This window comes from Belonocnema kinseyi, chromosome 6 (genome assembly GCF_010883055.1).
Source record: "Belonocnema kinseyi isolate 2016_QV_RU_SX_M_011 chromosome 6, B_treatae_v1, whole genome shotgun sequence".
In the NCBI taxonomy this organism is placed as follows: Eukaryota; Metazoa; Arthropoda; class Insecta; order Hymenoptera; family Cynipidae; genus Belonocnema; species Belonocnema kinseyi.
The window spans coordinates 60403930-60426408 of NC_046662.1; the positions used below are offsets into that span (position 1 = coordinate 60403930).

The 22479-nt window shown below is 23.0% G+C and overlaps 1 protein-coding gene across 3 annotated transcripts in view; it reads left to right on the forward strand.

Moving 5' to 3' along the window:
* LOC117174990 (dynactin subunit 1) overlaps positions 1–22479 on the forward strand; it is an 86641-nt gene that overhangs the window by 36742 nt on the left and 27420 nt on the right. For all 3 annotated transcript variants that reach the window (XM_033364474.1, XM_033364475.1, XM_033364477.1), the window contains 6 exons: positions 1318–1557; positions 1637–1891; positions 8723–8839; positions 8941–9184; positions 13160–13442; positions 18802–19226. In XM_033364474.1, the coding sequence (XP_033220365.1) occupies positions 1318–1557; positions 1637–1891; positions 8723–8839; positions 8941–9184; positions 13160–13442; positions 18802–19226 (1564 nt within the window). The remainder of the gene's footprint in view (positions 1–1317; positions 1558–1636; positions 1892–8722; positions 8840–8940; positions 9185–13159; positions 13443–18801; positions 19227–22479) is intronic.

A 22479-nucleotide genomic window follows, 5' to 3' on the forward strand; every position in this document is an offset into this window, starting at 1 on the left:
GTCAGTTTTTCTTACGTAGTTTTAAATTTCATAAATTTAACATTATAGTCTACTGAAAAACGTTTCAAAGTAAGTGTTTTCAATAATTTCTCCATTTTTCACACCGAATAGTTGAATTTTCTACTAATTAAGATCAACTGATAATGAGAACCGAAATATTGTTTCAATTTAAAAATAATACAGATAAATTTCAAACAAAAAATGAAATATTTTAATTTTCAAACAAAAAGAAAGAATATTTTCGAAACAAAAATAATTTTCAACAAAATACTTAAATTTGTATCCAAAAATGTTATAGTTACATCTTCAGATAAAAAATTAATTTTCTACGGAAAGATACGTTTTCGTAACATAATAGCTCAATTTTTAACGAAAAAAAAATTAATTTTCAATTGAAGAAGGTAAAATTAAAAAGTGGCATAATCAAATATTAAGTTAAAAAAAAAAACAAAAAACAAACGGATTTCTAACAAAATTGATACATTTTCAGCCATTTTCGAACATAAAGCGGAATCTTTTACTGATAAAGACGAATTTTAACAAAATACGTGAATCTTCAACTAAAAAAACGGATTTTTTAATAAAATATAGATGAATTTTTAATCTAAAAAATACCAATTTTTTCCCTTTATTAAGTTTATTTTGCACTTAAAATTGAATTAGTTGAATTGACAATTTAAAAATTATTAAATTTTTCCATTTATAATGTTTCCTATCTAAAATTACTATTTATTTTGAACATTTCTTTAGAATAATTTAGTTTATTACTTGATCTTAGAAAAGTTTTTCTAATAATTTTCAATGCTAAAATATAATTTTCTATGTAATAAAAATTTAAAATTGTAGAATTTCAGAAGCTTTGACTTTCAAACTTTAAATTTAGTGCTTATTTTCAAGTTCTCAAATTTTAATCGCATTGAATTCAATATTATTCAAATTCAAAAGTTAAAAGTTTTTAAATTTCAAATGATCCAATTTCGAAAATTCGAATCTGAGATTAAAAAATAATGAAGAAATAAATAAACTTTTAGACCTAGGATTCGAGTAATTTCACGGTATTTTATAATATTTTAAAGGACTTAGAAAAATGTATTGACAAGTATTTAAGGCCCTCGTAGTATTTAAATGATTTCAATTTAAAAAATTTAAAACATTTTCAGATATTTTAAATGCTTTTAAGAAAAGAATATATTTTAGGCTATTTCTTTTAGAATTTTGATCTTTAAATATTAAACGTCAGGGAAAATGAAAACTTGGTCAGGGAGTTTAGAAAATAAAGTTTTGCGGTCACACTCTTAACTGAATTTTATTTTTTAGGCGAGTTTGCAAAGAGATCTTCAAAGGGCAAAACAAGATGCTCGGGAAGCTCACACAGCTCGGGAACAATTTCAGGAAGAAATGGCAGATCTCGCTGAAACAGTGGAAATGGCGACTCTCGATAAGGAAATGGCCGAGGAAAAAGCGGAAACTCTTCAGATCGAGTTGGAGCAACTGAAGGAGAAGTTGGAGGAACAGAGCCTAGATTTAGAAATACTGCGTACGGAAATGTCGGAAAAGGTATTAAATCAAAAATAAAATTAAAAAAAAACTTCTTCAGTTGACCCACAAATATTTCTATTTCCTGTTTCATTTCAAGATTGGAGGAGGAGGAGGTTCGACTTCCGGCACTTCGAGTTTCGAAGTGAAGCAGTTGGAACAGCAAAATGCCAGACTGCGCGAAACTCTCGTGAGAATGAGAGATTTTTCCGCGCATGAAAAGCACGAATTTCAGAAACTTCAGAAGGATTTGGAGCAGAAGAAGTCGGAGATCATGGAATTGAGTCGTACGAAGGAGAAATTGTCGGCAAGGGTCGAAGAGATGGAGCACCAAATAGCCGACCTGCAAGAACAGGTAGAGTTTTTAAATGTCCAAGAATTTATGCTGAGCAAATCCTTTTCGAGAATTTATTGCATTTATTATTTTTTAAATTACATTATTAATTATTATTGATTTCTTGACCTGACAAACCTTGAAAAGACCTTGATTTTTTTTCCTAGGGATCGCACCATTTTAATTTTAATATCAAATAGTTGAATTTAACCATAAAAGACGACTTTTCAACAAGTTAGTTAAATCTCCAATCAAAGCATATTAATTTCCAACAACAAAAGTTAATTTTCAATAAAATATTTGAATTTCCACCAAATATTTGGATTTTCAACCAAATTTTTTACGGAATTTTTAGATTTTCCAAAAAATAGGAGTTTATATTACGTATCATAATTACTTCATATATTTTTATAAAAACATTGTTCGAAATACTCAAGTTGAAGTTAATTTTATTATTATGATTAAAAACTGCAATTATTTGGTTGGATCATCATTTTAGTTGACAATCCTTTCTTTGTTCAAAATTGAATTATTTTGTTGAAAATTATGTTTTAACGAGAAATTTAATTTGTACATGTTTGGTTCAAAATTGATTTTCTTAAGTTGAAAATTTTTATTATTTGTTTTTAAATTCCTATTCTTTATTAAAAATTCGAATTTGTGGGAGAATATTTAAGTTTCTTGGTGACTAATTCCTATTTTTGATTGAAAATTGTTTTAAAAATTCAAATATTTGGTTCAAAATTCATGTGCTTTGTTAAAAATTCGCCTATTTTGGTAGAAAATTCATCTCATTGGTTTGATCTTTTCGTTTGAAAATTAGTTTTTTCTCATTTAGAATTAATTTTTCAAACTGAAAATGTAACTTCCATTTTTGACAAAATTTGATAATTTTTTAAATAAATTTAAACTTCTTGTTTGAAAATTATACTATTTATTTGAAAATTCATATTAATTTGATTGAAAATTAAGTTTTTTACTGAAAATTTAATTAGTCTATTTTTAGTTTAAAATTTATATTTTTCAGGAGAAAATTGACTTATTTATTAAAAATCTGGCTTTTTCTGGTGGAAGAGTACTCTCATTAGTTGAAACTTCCTCTTTTTAGTTAAAAATTAATTTTGTAGATGAAATTTTAACTATTTTGTTTGAAAATTGATTTTAGTAACTGAAAATTTAATTATTGCATTTTTTGTAAGAAATTGATCTTTTTAATTCCAGATTTATCATTTTAGTGGAAAATTTACTTTAACTATTCTATTTTTTGTGGAAAATTCACCTTTTTTGATAGAAATATAATCTTTTTCGTTAAAAAATGTTCTGTTTTTTTTCCGAAAATTGAAGTCTTCTATTTTTTGTTACGAATGCATTACTTTAGTTGAGAAAAATTTTTAGTCAAAAATTCTTTTTTTTATTGCAATTTTATCTTTTGGGTTGAAAATTCGACAAAAATTTTTTTTTTTTAAAGAAAATTTATCTTTTGGGTTAAAAATTACACTATCTGGTCAAAAATTTTTTGTGTGAATTTCAGCACTAACTTTTTTAATTTTTAAAAATTTTTTCAACTGAAGATGAATATGCTATATGAATATATTTTATTGAAACAGTATCCTTTTTTGGTAAAAAATGCATCTTTTGGGTTTAAAATTGAATTATTTTGTTAAGAACTAATTTCTTAATTGAAAATTAATTGTTTTAACTAGAAATTTCACTTGTACATGTTTGGTTCAAAATTTATCTTCTTAAGTTAAAAATTCATATATTTGGTTTTAACTTCCTATATTTTATTGAAAATTCGAATTTGTGGGAATATGTTTAAGTTTCTTCGTGACTAATTCCTCTTTTTGGTTGAAAATTCCTTTAAAAATTCAAATATTTGGTTGAAAATTCAAATACTTTGTTAAAAATTCGTCTATTTTCGTAGAAAAACTCATTTTATTTGTTGAAAATTGCTCTTTTTGGTTGAAAGTTAATTTTTTCTTTTATTATAATTTATTCTTTTAGCTGAAATTTTAACCATTCTATTTTTTGTCGAAAATTGATTATTTTATATAGAAATTAATTCTTCTTGGTTGAAAATATATAAAATTTCCTCGGAAATTTACATTGATTTTATTAAAATTAACTAATCTATTCGATGTGGAAAATGCACCGTTTTTGATAGAAATGTAATCTTTTTCGTGAAAAAATGTTGTGGTTTGTAAATGTGTCCCTTTTAGTTGAAAATTTATGTATTTTATTGAAACTGTATTTCTTTTTTTTTTTTGTAGAAAAATTCATATTTGGGGTTTAAAATTTTATTATTTTGTTGAGAATTCATTTTTTTTATTGAATTCTTATAGTTTTAACAGAAAATTTAATTCTTCTCTTTTTAATTAAAAAATTTTTTTTAATGAAAAACCCAACTATTTTTTTTAATTCTTTTTTTTCTGAACATTTATTTTTCTAACAAATTAATTATTCTATTTTTGGTTGATAATTGATTCTTTTTGTTGTTGAAAATTAATTTTTTAATTGAGTTTTCAAATCAAAAAGATAAATATTGAACCTAAGAAATGAATCTTTTAAACTAAAATGATGAATCTTCAACCAAAAATATAAATTTTTAAAGTTAGTTGATTTTTCTACCCAATAGATTAATTTTCTACAAAAAAACTCATTTTTAAACAAAAAAAAATTAATTTTGAACCAAAACTAGAATAGTTAATTTAATTTTAATTTTTAATTTAATTTAATTTTGTTAAAAAATTGTTTAATTTAGAAAAATAAATGTTCTGCAAAAAAAAAATTTAAGAAAAAATAGTTGGGTTTTTCATTAGAAAAAAAAAAGATTTTTTAATCAAAATGAGAAGAATTAAATTTTCTGTTAAAACTATAAGTATTCAATCAAAAAAATGAATTCTCAACAAAATAATAAAATTTTAAACCCAAAATATGAATTTTTCTACAAAAAAAAAAAAAAAAACAGAAATACAATTTCAATAAAATACATAAATTTTCAACTAAAAGGGACACATAGTCCGTCCCTCTTTTTCACTTTAAAGTTTAAATTTGAAAAAATCCACTTCAAGACATAAAATAGGAGAATTTTTAAATATTGTAGGATTTATATATTTATAGGAGAATAGGAGAAAACGATTTTTTTTTATGATAACAATTTAAAATATTTCCTTAACGATTAATTTGCTAATTTTGTAGATAATCCGGAAACTAAAACTTAAAAGATAAATAAATATCGTTTTGCAAATCAGAAACATCTTTAGAAGGTTTTATTCGAAAATAGAAAAATAAATTGTTTGAAATAAAATTAATCTAAGTACTAATATTAAATTTAAATTTAATAGTTCCAAATTCCTAATATTTGAAGCAAAAATATTATCTATTTTAAGAAAATAGATGAAGTTTTAACCAAAAAACTGAAATTATGGATCTTCAACAAAAAAAATGGATTTTGAATAAATTAGTTTAAATTTTAACCATGCAGTTGAATTTCCAATAGTAAAAAGATCAATTCTCAACGAAAAATATAATAGTTGATATTTTAACCACAAAAGATTTTAATTTTAATTCCCAAATAGTTGAATTTAACGAAAAATAAGATTTTTCTATAGAAAATTTAATTTTGTTAGCTAAAAATATTATTTTTCAACTAAATACTGTAATTTTCTACGGAATAGCTACATTTTTAAGCCAAAAAGATAACTTTTCTGCAGAAGATCAGAATTTCCACTTGAAAATGTGAATTTTCATCAATAATTAATTTTCAAAACAAAAAACTGAATTGACTACAAAACAGTCAAATTTTCCATCATAACGTTACTTTTTTACAAAAAAAAGTAAAATATTCAACCAATAAACTGAATTTTCAACTAAACTGATAAATCTTTGATGAAAAATATAATTACTTCTCAATGAAAAATATAATATCGGTTATCGATGTACTGATGGTTTTCGATCTGCTAGTCATCAAATGTTTTTTTTTTTTTATTAAAAAACTTTCATTTAAAATTCTAGCTTTTGTTGAAATATAATAGTTGATATTTCAAACAAAGATTGTGTTTATTTTAAATCACAATTAGTTGAGTTCAGTCCAAAAAACCGATTTTTCTACAAAATAGTTGAATTTTTAAGCCAAAAATTTGAATTTCAAACAAATAGTTAATTTTATTTAAAAAATTTTGGATTTTCAACCAAATAGTCGAATTTTCTACCAAATTGTTAAATTTTCAAACCAAAAAGTCAATTTTTCTATAAAACAGAAGAATTTTTAAGAAAAAATATGATTTTTCAACCAAAAATGTTACTTTTCAACCAAATATCTAAATTATCCGCTAAATAATTGAATTTTATACCAAATTCTTAAATTTTTAAGCCAAAAGTTGAATTTTGTATGAAATAGTTTAATTTTCAACCCGAAAATGTTAATTTTCATCTAAAATTAATTTTCAACTTGAAAAGACGAACTTGCAACAAAACATTTAAATTTAAATTTCAAATAGTTTAATTTAACAATAAAAGATGACTTTTTAAACATTTTGTCAAATCTTCAACCAAATCATATTAATTTTTAACAATAAAAGTTCATTTTCAGCCAAATATTTGAATTTTTCACCAAATATTTGGATTTTCAAACAAATTTTGTACCGAATTTTTAGATTTTCCCAGAAAGACGAGTTTGCTACATAAAAATTAAACTCTCAACCATACAATTAAGTTTGGACAACATTTTCTACAAAACATTTCAATTTGTAACCAAATAGTTGAAATTGTTACCAAATTACTTAAATTTTTAAGCAAAAATGAAAAAATAAAAAAAAATGTTAATTCAATTTTGAACCAAGTTGTTAAATTTGCTACCAAAAAGATGGATTTTCAACGAAATTATAGTTGAATTTTCTACCAAAAGTCGTCTTTGTCACAAAATTGTTTATTTTTCAACAACAAAAAAATGAGATTTCAACAAAATAGTTGAATTTTCTACCAAATTTCTAAACTTCTCTCTCAAAAAGGAAAATTTTCTACCAAGCAGTTTAATTTTCAAACCGAAAATGTACATTTTCAACACCAAAAGACAAATTTACTAAAAAAACAGCTATACTTTTAACCTTAAAGTTCATTTTCAACCAGATTGTATAATTTGTCACCAAATAATTCAATTTTCTACCCAAAAAGATGAATTTTTCTACAAAACAGTCAAATTTTCTATCAGAATGGATGTCTTTTTAATAAAATTGTTGAACTTTTAAACAACTAGTGAATTTTTCAACAAATTATTAAACTTGTATGCCTAAAAGAAAAAGTTTCGAGAAAACAGTTTAATTTTCAAAGTGAAAATTTGAATTTTCAACCAAAAATACTAATTTTCTACAAAGCAGTTAAATTCTCAACCATAAAGTTATATTTTAATCAAATAGTTGCGTTTCCTTCACAAATTTATGAATTTTCAATTAAAACTATTGAATTTTCTATCAAAAAGAATATTATGAAAAATTCTGTATTCTATAAAAGTATAATTTGATTGAGAAATTTGTTCTGTCTTGACTGAAAAATCCTTCTTGGTTGAAAATTCCACTCTTTTGATAAAAATTGTTATTTTTGGTTGAAAATTCATCTTTTTTGGTAGAAATTTGGTTGCTTTCAGTTAAAAATGCAACTGCTTATTTAAAAAATTGATTTGTTTCGGTGAAGTTATGTTGTTGGAAATTTCTCCTTTTTGGGTGAATTTAACTCTTTTTTTATTTAAAATAAAAAATTTTCAGTTGGAATATCAACTATTACAGTTTTCTTTAAGAATTAATCTTTTTTTTTAAATCAAAAATTCGGTTAAAAGTTTAACATTTTTTTTTAAATTGATTTTCTATTTAAATATTCATCATTTTAGTTGAAAATTCGCCTCTTTTGGAAAAAATGTCATCCTTGTTAAATCAAAATGCAACTGATGGTTTAAAATTAATCTTTATTGGATAAGGATTCAACTAGTTTCTTTAAAACTGATCTATTGGAATAAATTCAACTCTTTTTTTTATTTCAAATAATAATATTTTATAGTTAAAATATCAAAGTTATTATATTTTTCCTTTCCAAATTCATCTTAGTTGCGTTTTCAAATAAAAAAGATAAATTTTCAAATAAAAGAAATGAATTCTCAGCAAAAAGTGAAATAGTTGAAGTGAACTTGAAGCTAGCATGGTAAGTCTTTAACTATAGAAAATTAATTTTTAATCAAATACACGAATTTGCAAATAAAAATATTAATTTTCTGCCAAAAATAAAATACTGACATTTTCAGTTAGTAAAATATATGTTCAACTCAAAAAGAAACGTATTTTCAAAGGTTGTACAGTTTTCTCAAAGATTTAAAATGATTTCAAAATATTAAAAATATTTACAAGAAGTTTTCAAAATAATTTAGAAAGATTTCAAAGATTTCAAAATTGTATAAAATATATATTTTTTTAATTTCAAAGATTTCAAACATTTGAAAAGTGTTTATAAAAATTGTAAAGATTTCACAGATTTCACGAAGATTTCAAATCATTTCTAAAGATTTTAACGACGTACAAAAGATTTTTTAATTAAAAAGGTTTCAGAAAGATTAAAAATATTTTATTAAAAATATTTACAAAAATGTTTCAAAATGTTCTCAATAATTTTAGAAAAAAATTATATTTATATAACCTGGAAAAGAAATAAAGTTAAAAAAATAAGTAGTTATTCGAAATGTTTATTTTCCATTTAAAATTATTTTCCTCATCAAATGAAATATGATAATGCAAGTTTAACAATAAAGTAAATCCCTTTTTTTCGAGAAAAAAAAAATATTTTTTTTTTACCTGAAAATGAACTATGCAGGTTGATGCTGCTTTGGGCGCTGAAGAAATGGTCGAGTTGCTCGGAGAGAAGAAAATGGCCTTGGAAGAGAAAGTCGCCGAGTTGGAAGAAGCTGTTTCGGATTTGGAAGCTTTGCAAGTTTGTATATCAAAATTTGAATCAGTTAGCTATTTTTTGTTGTTTTTTTTTGCCAAGTGATAATTTTTTAAATAAAATAAATAAATGAATAAATTTTACAGGACATGTCAGATCAACTGGCTGAATCCTCTAAAGAGTTAGAACTTGAGTTGCGAGAGGAATTGGATCTCGCTTTGGGATCAGCTAGAGACGCTCAAAGACATAAAGACGCAGCTCTAGAAACTCTCGCTGATCGTGAACTCACGATTGCAAAATTCCGGGAGTTGACTCACCAATTGCAGGAACAGTGTCTGAAGCTTCAGCAGCGGCTGCAAAGTACCGAGTCTACGAAAGCAGGAACAAGAGGTGCGGATAATTTTATCAGTTTTAGGGAATTTTAAAAGATTCTAAGACATTTTTCATCAACTTCATTCATTTCACGGGATATCAAAGTGTTTAAAATATTTTCAGATAAAGATTTTTTTCTAGAATTTTGGAAGATACGGATATTTAAATAGATTTCACAGAATTTTATCAGGTTTCCGAGGATTTCTAAGGTTTTAAGGGATTTTAAAGCTTTCAATGCATTTCAATACATTTTTTAGGATTTAAGGAAATGTCGTGGATTTTTACAGGATTTTATCATATTTTAGTGGATTTCAAATAATTTAGTCACGAGAAGTGAGAAGTTTTGTAGAGGATTAAAATTATTTTTTGGCATTCACCCTGAATGTTTTCATATTCTTTGGAATTCTTTTGATTTTTTTCAATTCTCTTGAATTTTTCTGAATTTACTGAATTTGACTTAATTCAATGGATTTTTTAAATTAAAATTTTTTGTATATCATTGGTCTTTTAAGAAATGTAAAGATATTTTGAATCGCCATTTTATCAAATTCTTTTTAATGCCCTTTTAATTTTTCTGAACATATTTAAAACTTGCTAAATGAAAAGAATTTTTTAAATATTTTTGAATTGTTTTTAATTCACTTGATTGTTTTTTAAATTCAGCTTCATTTTTTATGAATATCATTGATTTCTTCTTATTACATTTAAATAATTCTAAAGTCATTAAAATTTTACTTAAATAAATGGATTTTTCCATTTTTTTATTTTCTAATTAATTTAAATTCTTTTGTATCTTTTTATAGATATTAATCACTTTTTTGATTATAAATTAATAGAGTTTTCAAAGATTTGAAGTGATTTGATTTTTTTAATTCGCCCTGGATTCTTATAAATTTACCCTGAATTGTGTTAAGTTACTTTTGAATTCTTTTTAATTCACTTGATTGCTTTTTAAATTCAGCTTCATTTTTTATCATCAAATTCTTAATTTTTAAATATTTTTTAAAAAAGTCTTGGGAATTTTCTTAAATTCTTTTGAATCCCCTAAAGTTTTTCTAAGCTTATTTCAAAGTTACTGAATTCAATGAAGTTTTTTCATGTTTTTAAATTAAATCAAATTCATTTGAATTTGTTTTATTTACCTTGAATTTTTACGAATTTTATGGAATTCTTCTCTTTTCCTTGAATTCCTTTAAATTCAATCCAATTTTATGGAAATCAATTTAATTTTTTTTATTTTCGTTTTTTTCCCTAAATACAATCTGAATTAATAGAACTCAATAAGATTTGAAAAGTTTACTATTATATTTTTGTTTAAAATTTTTTTTCACAATTTTTTATGGTTTTGTTGTGTTTAGAAATTTTTCTTGTATAAGTTTAATATTTTTTTAGTGTTATAAGTCAACCGTTTTGTTAAAAATTAATCTGCTTTGGCTGATGGTTTAACTACTTTGAAGAAAATTCTTTTCTTCAAAATGCAACTGTTTGATTGATAATTGATCTGTTTTAGTTGAGGATTGATTTATTTTGATGAAAATACTTTTTCTGTTCTATTTTAACTCTTTTTAAATTTTAAATAAATTTTTATTTATTTATCAGTTATGACATTTTTTTATTGAAAATTATTTTTTCAATTAAAAATGTAACTGTTTCATTTTTTATTAAAAATTTATCTTTTTCAGTTGAAAATTCAGCTGTTAATTTAAAAGTTCATATATTTTGTTGATAATTCGTCACTTTGTGTATAAAGTTAAACTTTTTAGTTAAAAATTCTTGTTTTTGCGGTAAAAGTCAATTTTTTTGTAAAAAATTAATCTGTTTTTGGTTTCGTATTTTATTGAAAATTTTACAATTTCATTTTTGGTTAAAAATGTATCGTTTTTAGTTGAAAATTTTACAATTTCATCTTTGGTTAAAAATGTATCGTTTTTAGTTGAAAATTTTTAATTATTTTGATGAACGTTAAACTATTTTGTTTGAAAATCATTTTTTTGGTCAAAAATTTTATCTACTTGGTTGAAAGTTGAATTATTCTGTTAAAAATCAATTTTTTGATTAAAGGTACTGCTTGGTTAAAAATTCTTTTTTTTTTGTTTGATTTTTTTCAACAAAAAATTTAATTATTCCATTTTTGGTTGAAGGTTGTTCTTTATTAGTTGAAAGTTTAACTTTTTATTTAAAAATTCATGTATTTTGTTGAAAATTCGTATTTTGACTTAAAAATTCATTTTTTTTAGGTTGAAAATTCATCTGTTTTTGTAGAAATTTAATTTTTCTTTGTTGAAAAGTCAACTGTTTGGTTGAAAATTAATCGGCTTCTGTTGATTATTGGACTATTTTGTTGAAAATTAATTTTTTTTTAATCAGTTTTTTATTGAAAATTTTAGAATTTCATCTTTGGTTAAAAATGTACCGTTTTTAGTTGAAAATTCAACTATTAGGCTGAAAATTAACTTTTTTGTTTAAAATTCTTCGCTTTTGGTTGAAATTTCATCTCGTGTGGTTAAAAATTTTCTTTTTTGGTTCTATCTTTCTTGTTTGTATCAACTATTACATTTTTCGTTGAAAAATTGATCTTTTTGACTTGAAAATTTGACTATTTGGTTAAAAATACATCTTTGTATGTTGCAAATTTAACTATTTGTTGGAAATTTTTAATTATTTTGTTAAAAATTCAAATATTTTGTTCAAAATTCATCTTTTTTGGTCTAAAATTTTATCTGCTTGGTTGAAAGTTGAATTATTCTGTTAAAAATTAATTTTTGTTGTCTTTTCTTTACAACTGAAAATTTAATGATTCCATTTTTGGTTGAAAGTTGTTCTTTATTAGTTGACAGTTGAACTTTTTATTTAAAAATTCATGTATTTTGTTGAAAATTCGAATTTTTAGCTTAAAAATTCATCTTTTAAGGTTGAAAATTCATCTGTTCTGGTAAAAATTTAATCTATTTTGTTGAAAAGTCAACTTTTTGGTTGAAAATTAATCGGTTTCCGTTGATTATTCGACTATTTTGTTAAAAATTAAAGTATTTGGGTGAAAGTTGTACTACTCTGTTAGAAATTCATTTTGTTGCCTTATGATTAAAATATTTTGTTAAAAATTCGTTTTTGTCTTGGTTAATGATAAATGTTTTTAACTGAAACTTTTTCTATTCCAGTTTTGGTTGAATATTTTTTGTTTTTAACCGAAAATTCAATTATTTATTTGAAAACTAACGTGTTGAAAATTTATCTTTTTTGGTTGAAATCTAATATTTTTTGGTTAAAAAATCAACTTTTTTTATAATTAAAGTACTTGGTTGAAAGTTGTACTACTCTGTTAAAAAACCCATTGCATTGACTCATTATTTTAATAATTTGTTGACATTTTTTTTCAAGAATAAATTTTTGTAACTGAAGATTTAAATATTCCAATTTTAGTTGAAATTTTAAGGTTTTTAGTTGAAAATTCAACTATTTTATTGCACAGTTCAATTTTTCGGGTTTAAAATTCAACTCTTTTGTAAAAAATTCAAGAATTTGATTAATATTCCTCTTTCTCAACTGCAAAATATTTTTTAAATGAAAAATTCAACTTTTTGGTTGAAAATTAATTTAGTTGTTGTTGCAAATTCATCTTTCTTGTTTTAAAATTAACCTTTTTGTTGAAAATTCATCTTTTGGGGTTCAAAAATAAAATGTTTTCTAGAAAAATCGACTTTTTAGCTTTAAAAATCGACTCTTTTGTAGAAATGTCGTCTTTTTTGGTTAAAAAATTAAATATCAGTTTGGAAATACAATATATTCTGAGTTTAAATCTTACGAAAATGGTACCTTATCTACATAATTATATTTAAAACAATTATTTTCTTATTATCCTGAAAAATCGCCCTATTTCACCTGCTTTGAGAGAATTTTGAGCTATGAAGTCTCTAAGTGCTTTTCTGAAATCTGTCTTTCATATCTTAGAGTTCGAAATAATAAATTAATCAATTAATTTTTATATTTTTGCAGGTGCAGAACAACAGTTGGCAGACATCCTCGACTTCCAGAAGACCTTTGCAGAAACTCGAGCACAAACGAAAGCCGTGGATCTTGAACTTCGACGTTTGGAAACCGAAGAAGCTCGATGTCATGTACGGTATTTACTTTCATTCATGCCACCGGCGTTCATGAATCGAGGCAGTGATCACGACGCGATTTTGACGCTTCTTCTGATACCGAGGATGACACAGAAGACGGAAATTTTGGTCTCACAAGTTCGGGATAAATATAGACAGCTAGAGAAGTTGGACAGGTTTGTTTCAATCATTTTTTTTTCAGAATTATTCAAGCCCCAGTAGTGGGCTTTGAGAATTTAATGAGCATTTATAAGCATTTTTAATTAGGATTTAGAAAATCATATTTTCTATCTGTATTAATAATAATTATATTATTTAACTTTGTGGGAAAATGTATAGTTTCAAATTGGAAAGGGGAAACAGTGCCTTATTCAGGGTTGCTACAATATCTCAGTTTCTAAATTCTTCTGGGTATAAAACTAATCATACACATAGAAGATTAATAATATTAATGCGAAACGTTTTGTTTCTAAATACATTTTAAACACTTTTCTATTGAGTTTTCAAATCAAAAAGATAATTATTGAAACTAAGAAATGAATGTTTTAAACTAAAATGATGAATCTTCAAGCAAAAATATGAATTTTTAAAGTTAGTTGGAGTTTCAACACAAAAGATTAATTTTCTATAAAAAAAAGACTCATTTTCTACCAAAAAAATGAATTTTCATCCAAACAAGATGAATTTTCAACCAAAACTAGAACAGTTAAATTGTTAGAAAAATAGATTTTCGACCAAAACAAAAATCATTTAAAAAAAAATAGTTGGTTTTTTCATTAAAAAAAAGGATTTTTTAATCAAAAGTAGAATAATTAAATTTGCAGTTGAAACCACCGATATTAAATCAAAAATAGGAATTCTCAACAAAATAATAAAATTTAAAAAAATTTAAATTTCGAAAAAAATTTTTTTTAATGCAGTTTCTATAAAATATTTAAATTTGTAGTTAGAAAAGTATATTTTAAACAAAACACAAAAACACAAATTTTCAGCCAAATTAATTAATCTTAAACTAAGAAAATTAATTTTCAAACAAAAATGGAATAGTTATATCTTCAACAAAAAATTAATTTTCAACTAAAAAGAAACGAATTTTCAGTCAAAGAAATTAATTTCTAACAATAGTGAGGAATTTTGCATAAAAAATTTAATTTTTGATTAGACAGTGGAATTTATAACCCAAAAGATAAATTTGAAATAAAAAAGAAAGAATTTTTGACTAAACTTTTTTTTTTAACCATAGGAATAAATTCTTAACTAAAAATATAATTTTTTAACGAAAAAGATTACATCTCTATCAAAAAAGGTGAATTTTACACAAAAATAGAATAGTTTAATTGAATTTCCAACTAAAAAGATAATTTTTTACCAAAAAGAAAATACTTAAATTTTCAGTCAGTAAAATAAATTTTCAAACAAAAAAGAAACGAATTTTCAACAAAATAGTTCAATTTTCAACCACAGAAATTAATTTTTAACCAAAAAGATGAAGTTTCAACTAATGAGAGTACTCTTCTATCCAAGAAATACGAATTTGCAACAAATAAATTAATTTTCACCTAAAACGGATAAATTTTTTTATTAGAAATAGGTTAATTAAATTTTCAGTAAAAACCTTAATTTTCAATAAAATCAATGTAAATTTTCAAGGAAAATTTTATATAGTTTTTAACCAAGAAGAATTCATTTCTATATAAAAAGATCAATTTTCAACAAAAAATGGAACCGTTAAAATTTCAGTTAAAAAAATTAATTCTAAATAAGAAAAAACTAACTTTCCACCAAAAAGACAATTTTCAACCAATAAAATGATTTTTCTACCAAAATAGACGAATCTTTAAACAAAGTACATGATATTTTAACCAAATATTTTAATTTTGAAAAGAATTTTCAACCACAAAAAAATTTAAAATAATTCAATTTTAAACCCAAAAGATGAATTTTTTACAAAAAAGAAAAGATACTGTTTCAATAAAATATATAAATTTCCAAATAAAGAAGACAAATTTACAAACCAAACTTTGAATAGTTCAATTTGTAGTTAGTTTAACTGAAAAATCATTCTTAGTTAAAAATTCAACTCTTTATTGAAAATTAAATAAATTAAATATTATTTTTTATTTTGTTGGAAATTATTATTTTTACTGAAAACTTAACTGTTCTATTTTTATTTCAAAATATATATTTTTTAGTTGAAAATTCAAGTATTTTCTTAAATATTCATGTACTTTCCGAAAAATCCGTTCTTTGGTTTGAAATTTCAAATTTTTTTTCATAGAAATGTATTTTTTTGTAAAAATTACTATTTTGTTCTTGAATGAAAATTTATATTTTTTGTTTGAAAACGCAACTCGTGATTTAAGATTTGTCTTCTTGGTTGAAAAACAAAGTATTATGGTAGAAAGTTAATCTTTTTTTTTTATCAAAAATACAGCCATTTAATTAAAAATTAGTGTCTTCTTTATTTGGAAATTAATGTTTTTAACTGAAATCTGACGTATTCTATCTTTCGTTTAAAATTTGTCCTTCCTGGTAGAAAACTTTTCTATTTCGTTATTAATTAATCTTTTTGCTTGAAAATTCAGCAGTATTGTTATTATTTTTTCTCTCATGACTGAAAAGTATTATTTGGTTCAAAATTCAGCTCTTGTTGAAAATTTATCAATTTTTTAATGAATTTAACATTTTTCTATTTAAAATTAAACTTTTAAAAAATTTTGATTTAAACTGTTTTGTTAAAAATTCGTTTTTTTTTTAAGTGAAAACTATTTCTTATAACTGATAATTAAATCATTTAGCTGAAAATGCGTGTATGTTGTTGAAATTTGTCCTTTTTGGTAGAAAATTAATATTTTTTGATTAAAAATTCGGTTTATTTGAAAATTATTCTGTTTTTTAAGGATTAAACTTTTTATTGAAAATGCATCTTTCTTTTTTAATTCAACTTTTTTTTATTTAAATTGAAATATAAATTTTCTACCAAAAATAAAATACTTAAATGTTCCGTTTGTAAAATAAATTTTCAACTAAAAAAGAAACGAATTTTTAAAGTTTGCACAGATTTTACAAAGATTTCGAAAGATTTCACAAAGAACTCATAAATATTAAAAATATTTATAAATAATTTACAAAAATTTCACCAAAATTTTGAAGATTTTAAAAATATCGAAAGATTTGACAAAAATTTCAAATATTTCGAAATATTTCACATGGATTTCCAAACCTTATCAAATTTTGCGAAATATTTTACAAAAATTTGAAAGGCTTCAAAATAATTTACAAAAATTTCAAATATTTCACCATGATTTAAAAAAAATTTCCAAGATTTAAAAATCTTTCAAAGGATATCAAAGTTTTACAAAAGATTTCAATAAAATATATGCATTACCAACATAAAAAAGGAAAAAAAGTTACAAATCAAATATATAATAGTTCAATTTGCAGTTAGAAAAATAAATTAAAAAAAAACTAGTTTTCAGCAAATTAATTATTCTCCAACTAAAAATATACATTTGCATGAAAAAAAAGAATAGTTAAAGTTTCAGCTAAAATAGTTAATTTTCAACGAAAAAGAAACGATTTTTCAGCCAAAGAATTGAATTTTTAATCACAGTGATGAATTTTTAATAAGAAATATGAATTTTTGACAAAATAGTGGAATATTCTACCAAAAAGATAAATTCTCTATAAAAAATGAATTTTTAAGTAAACAATTTTTTTCAAATAGTTACATTTTCCACAAAGCAGAAATTTTTTTAAAGAAAAAGATTACATTTCTATCAAAGAGGTGAATTTTCCACACAAAAATGGAATAGTTAAGATGAAGTTTCAATTAAAATGATAAATCTTCAACTAAAGAAAAAATTAATTTTTAACCAAGAAAAAATTAATTTTTAACCAAACACACGAGTTTTCAAATAAAAATATCAATTTTTCATCAAAAATAAAATAATAAACTGATAAATTTTTAAGCTAAAAAGACGAATTTTCTACAAAAATTTTAGTTTTCCACCCGAAAATGTGATTCTTCATCAATAATTAATTTTCAAGCCAAAAACACGAATTTGCTACCATACAGTTCAATTTTCAATCCTAGAATTAATTTTCCACGAAAAAAGTCCGATTTTCAACCAAAAACATGAATTTCCAATTAGAATGATAAATCATTAATCAAAAAGATTAATTACAAACAGAGTAGTTTCACTTGTAACTAAGCATTTGAATTTTTAAAACCATGAATCCTCAATGAAAAATATAATAGTTGAATCCAACCAAAAATTATATTTTTCTACAGAACATTAAAATTTTTAAGACGAAAATATGATTTTTTAACAAAATATTTGAATTTTGAACCAAATAGTTGAATTTTCTATGAAGTTACTCAATTTTTAAGTCAAAAATACCATTTTTTAACTAAAAAATTCTCAATAAAATAATTCCATTTTAAACCCAAAAGATGAATTTTCCACTAAAGAAGATAGTTTCAAAAATATATATAAATTTTCAAGCAAAAAACACTGAAATTGCCAGTTATTAAAATAAATTTTCAACTAAAAAAGAAACGAATTTTTAGCAAAATAGTCAAATAAGTAAAAAACTTAATTTTCAATCAAATCAATTTTCCACGAAATAGTATCATTTTTAACTAAAAAGATTAAATTTCTATATAAAAAAGATTATTTTTGACGAAACATGGATAGGTTCATTTTCAGTTAAAAAAAATTAATGCTAAATAAGGAAAAACTAATTTTTAATTAAAAAGATCAATTTTCAACAAATAAGATGAATTTTCTACCAAAATAGGTGAATTTTTTAACAAAGTACATACATTTTCAACCAAATATTTGAATTTGTATAAGAATTTTCAAGCAAAATAGGACATAGTCACCAATATGCTTAAATATTATCCCACAAATTCGAATTTTCAATAAAATACAGGAATTAAAAAACAAATATTTGAATTTTCAACTTACGAAGATAAATTTGGAATCAAACATGTACGAGTTAAATTTCCAGTTAAAACAATTAATTTTCAACTAGTAAAAATAATTTTTAACTAAATAATTCAATTTAGAACAAAAAAAGAAAAAAGGCTTATTGACTAAAATTATAAATCATCAGCCAAAATAATGAATTGTTAACAAATCCAAGTATTTGAATTTTTAACCAAAAAATAATTTTAGTTTTATACCAAAAGTAGTTGAATTCAACCATAAAAGATGAATTTTCGACACAATGGTCAACCAAAAGAGATTAATTTTTAACCATAATAACAAAATCAATTTCAACTTTAGTTTTTAAAATATTTCCCAATTTTATCAGGTTTTCCCTGACATTTTCTGACTTTCTGGAATTAGCTAATCTGTAGCAACTCTGTAATTAAAAAAAAAGTATATCTTTATTTTACTCTAGAATGTTTTTGTAAAAATATACGTATCAATCATAATATATATTTGTTTGAACAATAAATGTTTTAAATTCTCTTGAATTCTTTATAAATGCTCTGTTCTATTTAAAGTTTGGGTATAATTTTAGGGCTGGAGTTATTAAGGGTCACTCAGTGGCTCAATTCGCATTCAGATCTCGACTCTGCAGTCACATGTACGCTTTGCAAACATCACTCGGTTGTTTTGAGTCGGCTTTGAATAATTGTAATCCAGAAATGTTGCTGAAGGCAGGGGCTGCATATCCGGAAATGGCAGCTCAGGAAAAGTGTCTTGATTCTTTAATCGAATTGGCGAAACGGGATCAACTCGATGAAAATCTTCCGATGGATGCAGTCGAGAAATGCTGTGCTTACTTTGCCACAATGTTTTCAATATTATTCGGAGAAAATAGTTTCTCTAATCAAGCAAAGATGGTTATCAATGGAACAAGGACTTTGGGAAGTTGTTGTGAAGCCATCACGACTGACGCTTCAGCTGTTAAAACACTGATTGATGGCGAAGGCGGTGACATAGGTAAAGATCCGGACTTTAAGGTTTCAGACAATTTTGAAAATTGCAAAAGATTCTACAAAAGATACAAAGATTTCACCAAATTTATAAAGATTTTACAAGTTTTCTAAAAATTTCAAAATACTTTAAATGATTCCAATGACTCACAAGAGATTTAAGCAAATTTAATAAGGATTCAAAAGATTTAAAAAATGTTTACGTAGATTTCAAAGATTTCACAAAGATTCTAAAAATTTCAAAAGATTTAAAAGATTTATAAGTGATTTCAAGTGATTTAAAAAGATTTAAAAGATTTACAAAAGATTTCAAAATATTTTGCAAAGATTTGAAAGATCTGTAAAAGATTTTTTTTATAATTGCAAAGATTTCAGAAAGCTTACAAAGGTTTTACAGATTTCACAAATATTTTTGAGGTTTCAAATGATTTTAAACATTTAAACGATTTACTAAAGGTTTAAAAATATTTTGTAAAAATTTCAAAGATTTGAAAGATGTATAAAAGATTATTTTCAATTTTCAAAGTTAATTCAAAGTTAGCTTCAGAAAGCTTACAGAGATTTCATACGATTTCATAAGATTTAACAAAGATTTTTAAAGACTTCAAATATTTAAAAAGATTTTACAAAAATGTTAAAGATTTCAAAGGTGTGCAAGAGATTTTTTCTAAATTTTAAATATTTCGAAAGATTATACACATTTTCCATATTTGACAAATATTCATAAGATTTCAAAGATTTTAAAACATTTTACAAAATCTGCAACGATTTCAGAAAGATTACAAAGATTTCAAAAGATTTTAAAGAATTACAAAATATTTCGAATGATTTCACAAAAATTTCAGAAATCTATAAAAGATTTTTCTAATTTCAAATATTTGAGAAAGTTTACAAAAGTTTAACAAATTTTACTAAGATTTTACACAGATTTTAAAGGTGTAAAATATTGAAAAAGATTTTACAACATTTTTAAAGATTTCCAAGGTTTACAAAAGATTTATTAAATTTTTTTTAATATTTCAAGAAACTTATAAAAGTTTTATATATTTCACAAAGATTCCTGAGATTTAAAAAAATGTCGTAAGATTTCACAATGATTTCAAACATTTCAGGCTTACAAAAGATTTCAAAGATTTTACAAAATTTTCAATGATTTCAGAAAGATTACAAAGCTTCCACAGATTTCAGAAAGATAACGAATATTTCAAACGATTTCAAAAGATATAACAAAAATTGCATAAAGTTTTCAAAGATTTCAAAATATTTCAAAAAGGTTTCAAAATCTATAGAAGATTTTTAAAATAATTTCAAAGATTTCAGGAAGCTTACAAAGGTTTAACTATTTCAAAAAGGTTTGAAATGATTTTGAAAGATTTAAACTATTTACAAAATATTTTACAGAAATTTAAAAGATTCTAAAGACATATAAAAAATTTGTTTTCAATTCTAGAAAGCTTACAAAGCTTTTACTGATTTTTACAAAACTTTCAATGAATTCAGAAAGATTACAAAGTTTTTACAGATTTCACAAAGATTCTAAAAATTTTTAAAAATTTTTAAAAATTTCACAAGAATTTCTTAAGTTTCAGAAAGATTTACAAAATATTTAAAGACATTTCAAAAAGATTTGAAAGGTTTCAAAACATTATACAAATTTCAAAAATTCACCAAGATTTTTAACATTTTAAGAGATATCAGAAAGATTGCCAAGATTTTACAGATGTCACAAAGATTTCAAAGAATTAAAAATATTTCATAAGATTTCAGAAGATTTCAAAAGATTTACATAAAGTTTACATAAGGTTTACTTCACAAAATATTTTGAAAAATTTAAAAGATTTTACAAAATTTTCAATGATTTTAGAAAGATTACAAAGCTTTCACAGATCTCTCAAAGATTTTGAATATTTCAAACGATCTCAAAAGATTTCACAAAGATTTCCTCAAGTTTTCAAAATTTTCAAAAGATTTCACAAGTTTTTGCAAAAAAATTAAAAAATTTACAAAAGATTTCAAAATATTTCATAAATTTTCCAAAAATTTAAAACGATTTCGTAAGATTTCACGATGATTCCAAAGATTTCAGAAAGATTAAAAAGATTTCGCAAAGATTTAAAAATATTCCACAAAGTTTTGAAAATATTTCAAAGATTTACAAAATATTTCTCAAAGATTCCAAAGATTTAAAACGATTTCATAAAATTTCGCATGGACTTCAAAGATTTCAAAAGATTTCGAAATGTTATACAAAGGTTTTCACAAAGATATTCCATATTTTAAAAGCATCTACTAAAAATTCAAAGATTTCACTAAGATTAAAAAAATTCCACAGTGATTGCAAGTTTGTACAAATTCTTTTTCTTAAATTTAAAATATTTGAGAAAGATTACAAAGATTTCATACAATTTCATAAGATTTCACAATGATTTTTAAAGATTTTAAAAGATTTAAAAATATTTCACCAAAATTTCACCAAAATTTTACAAAGATTTTAAAGATTTGATAAAATTTCACAAATATTTTACAGATTTCACAAAGATTTTAAATAATTCAAAAGATTTCATAAAATTTCAAAAATATTTTACAGATTTCACAAAGATTTCAGGGATTTCGATATTATTCACAAAGATTCCGGAGATTTAAAATGATTTCATATAATGTCACATAGACTTCAACAATTTTGAAAGATTTCGTAACGTTTCACAAAGATGTTCACAAGGATATTCAATATTTTAAAAGCTTCTAGTAACATTTCAAAGATTTCAGAAAGATTATAAAAATTTCACAATGATTCCCTATATTTTAAACGATTTAAAAAAATTTCACAAACATTTTATAAAATTTTCAATGATTTAAAAATATTCCTCAAAGTTTTTAAAATATTTCAAAGATTTACAAAATATTTCACAAAGATTCCAAAGATTTAAAACGATTTCATAAGATTTCACGGATTTCACAATGATTTCAAAAGATTCAAAAATATCTCACAAAGATTTTAGAAAGATTTTACAGATTTCAAATATTTCAAATATTTAGAAAGATTTCATAAAATCTTACCAATATTTTACAGATTTCACAAAGATTTCAAAGATTTCGAAATACTTCACACAGATTTTATAAAGTTTTCAAAGAATTAAAAATATTCCACAAAGTTTTGAAAATACGAGGGTAGTTCAATAAGTCCTTAGAATGAAGTATAAAAACAATTTTTTTGGGTAAATTTTTTTTATTTTTCAACATAATCTCCTTGGAGCTCTATA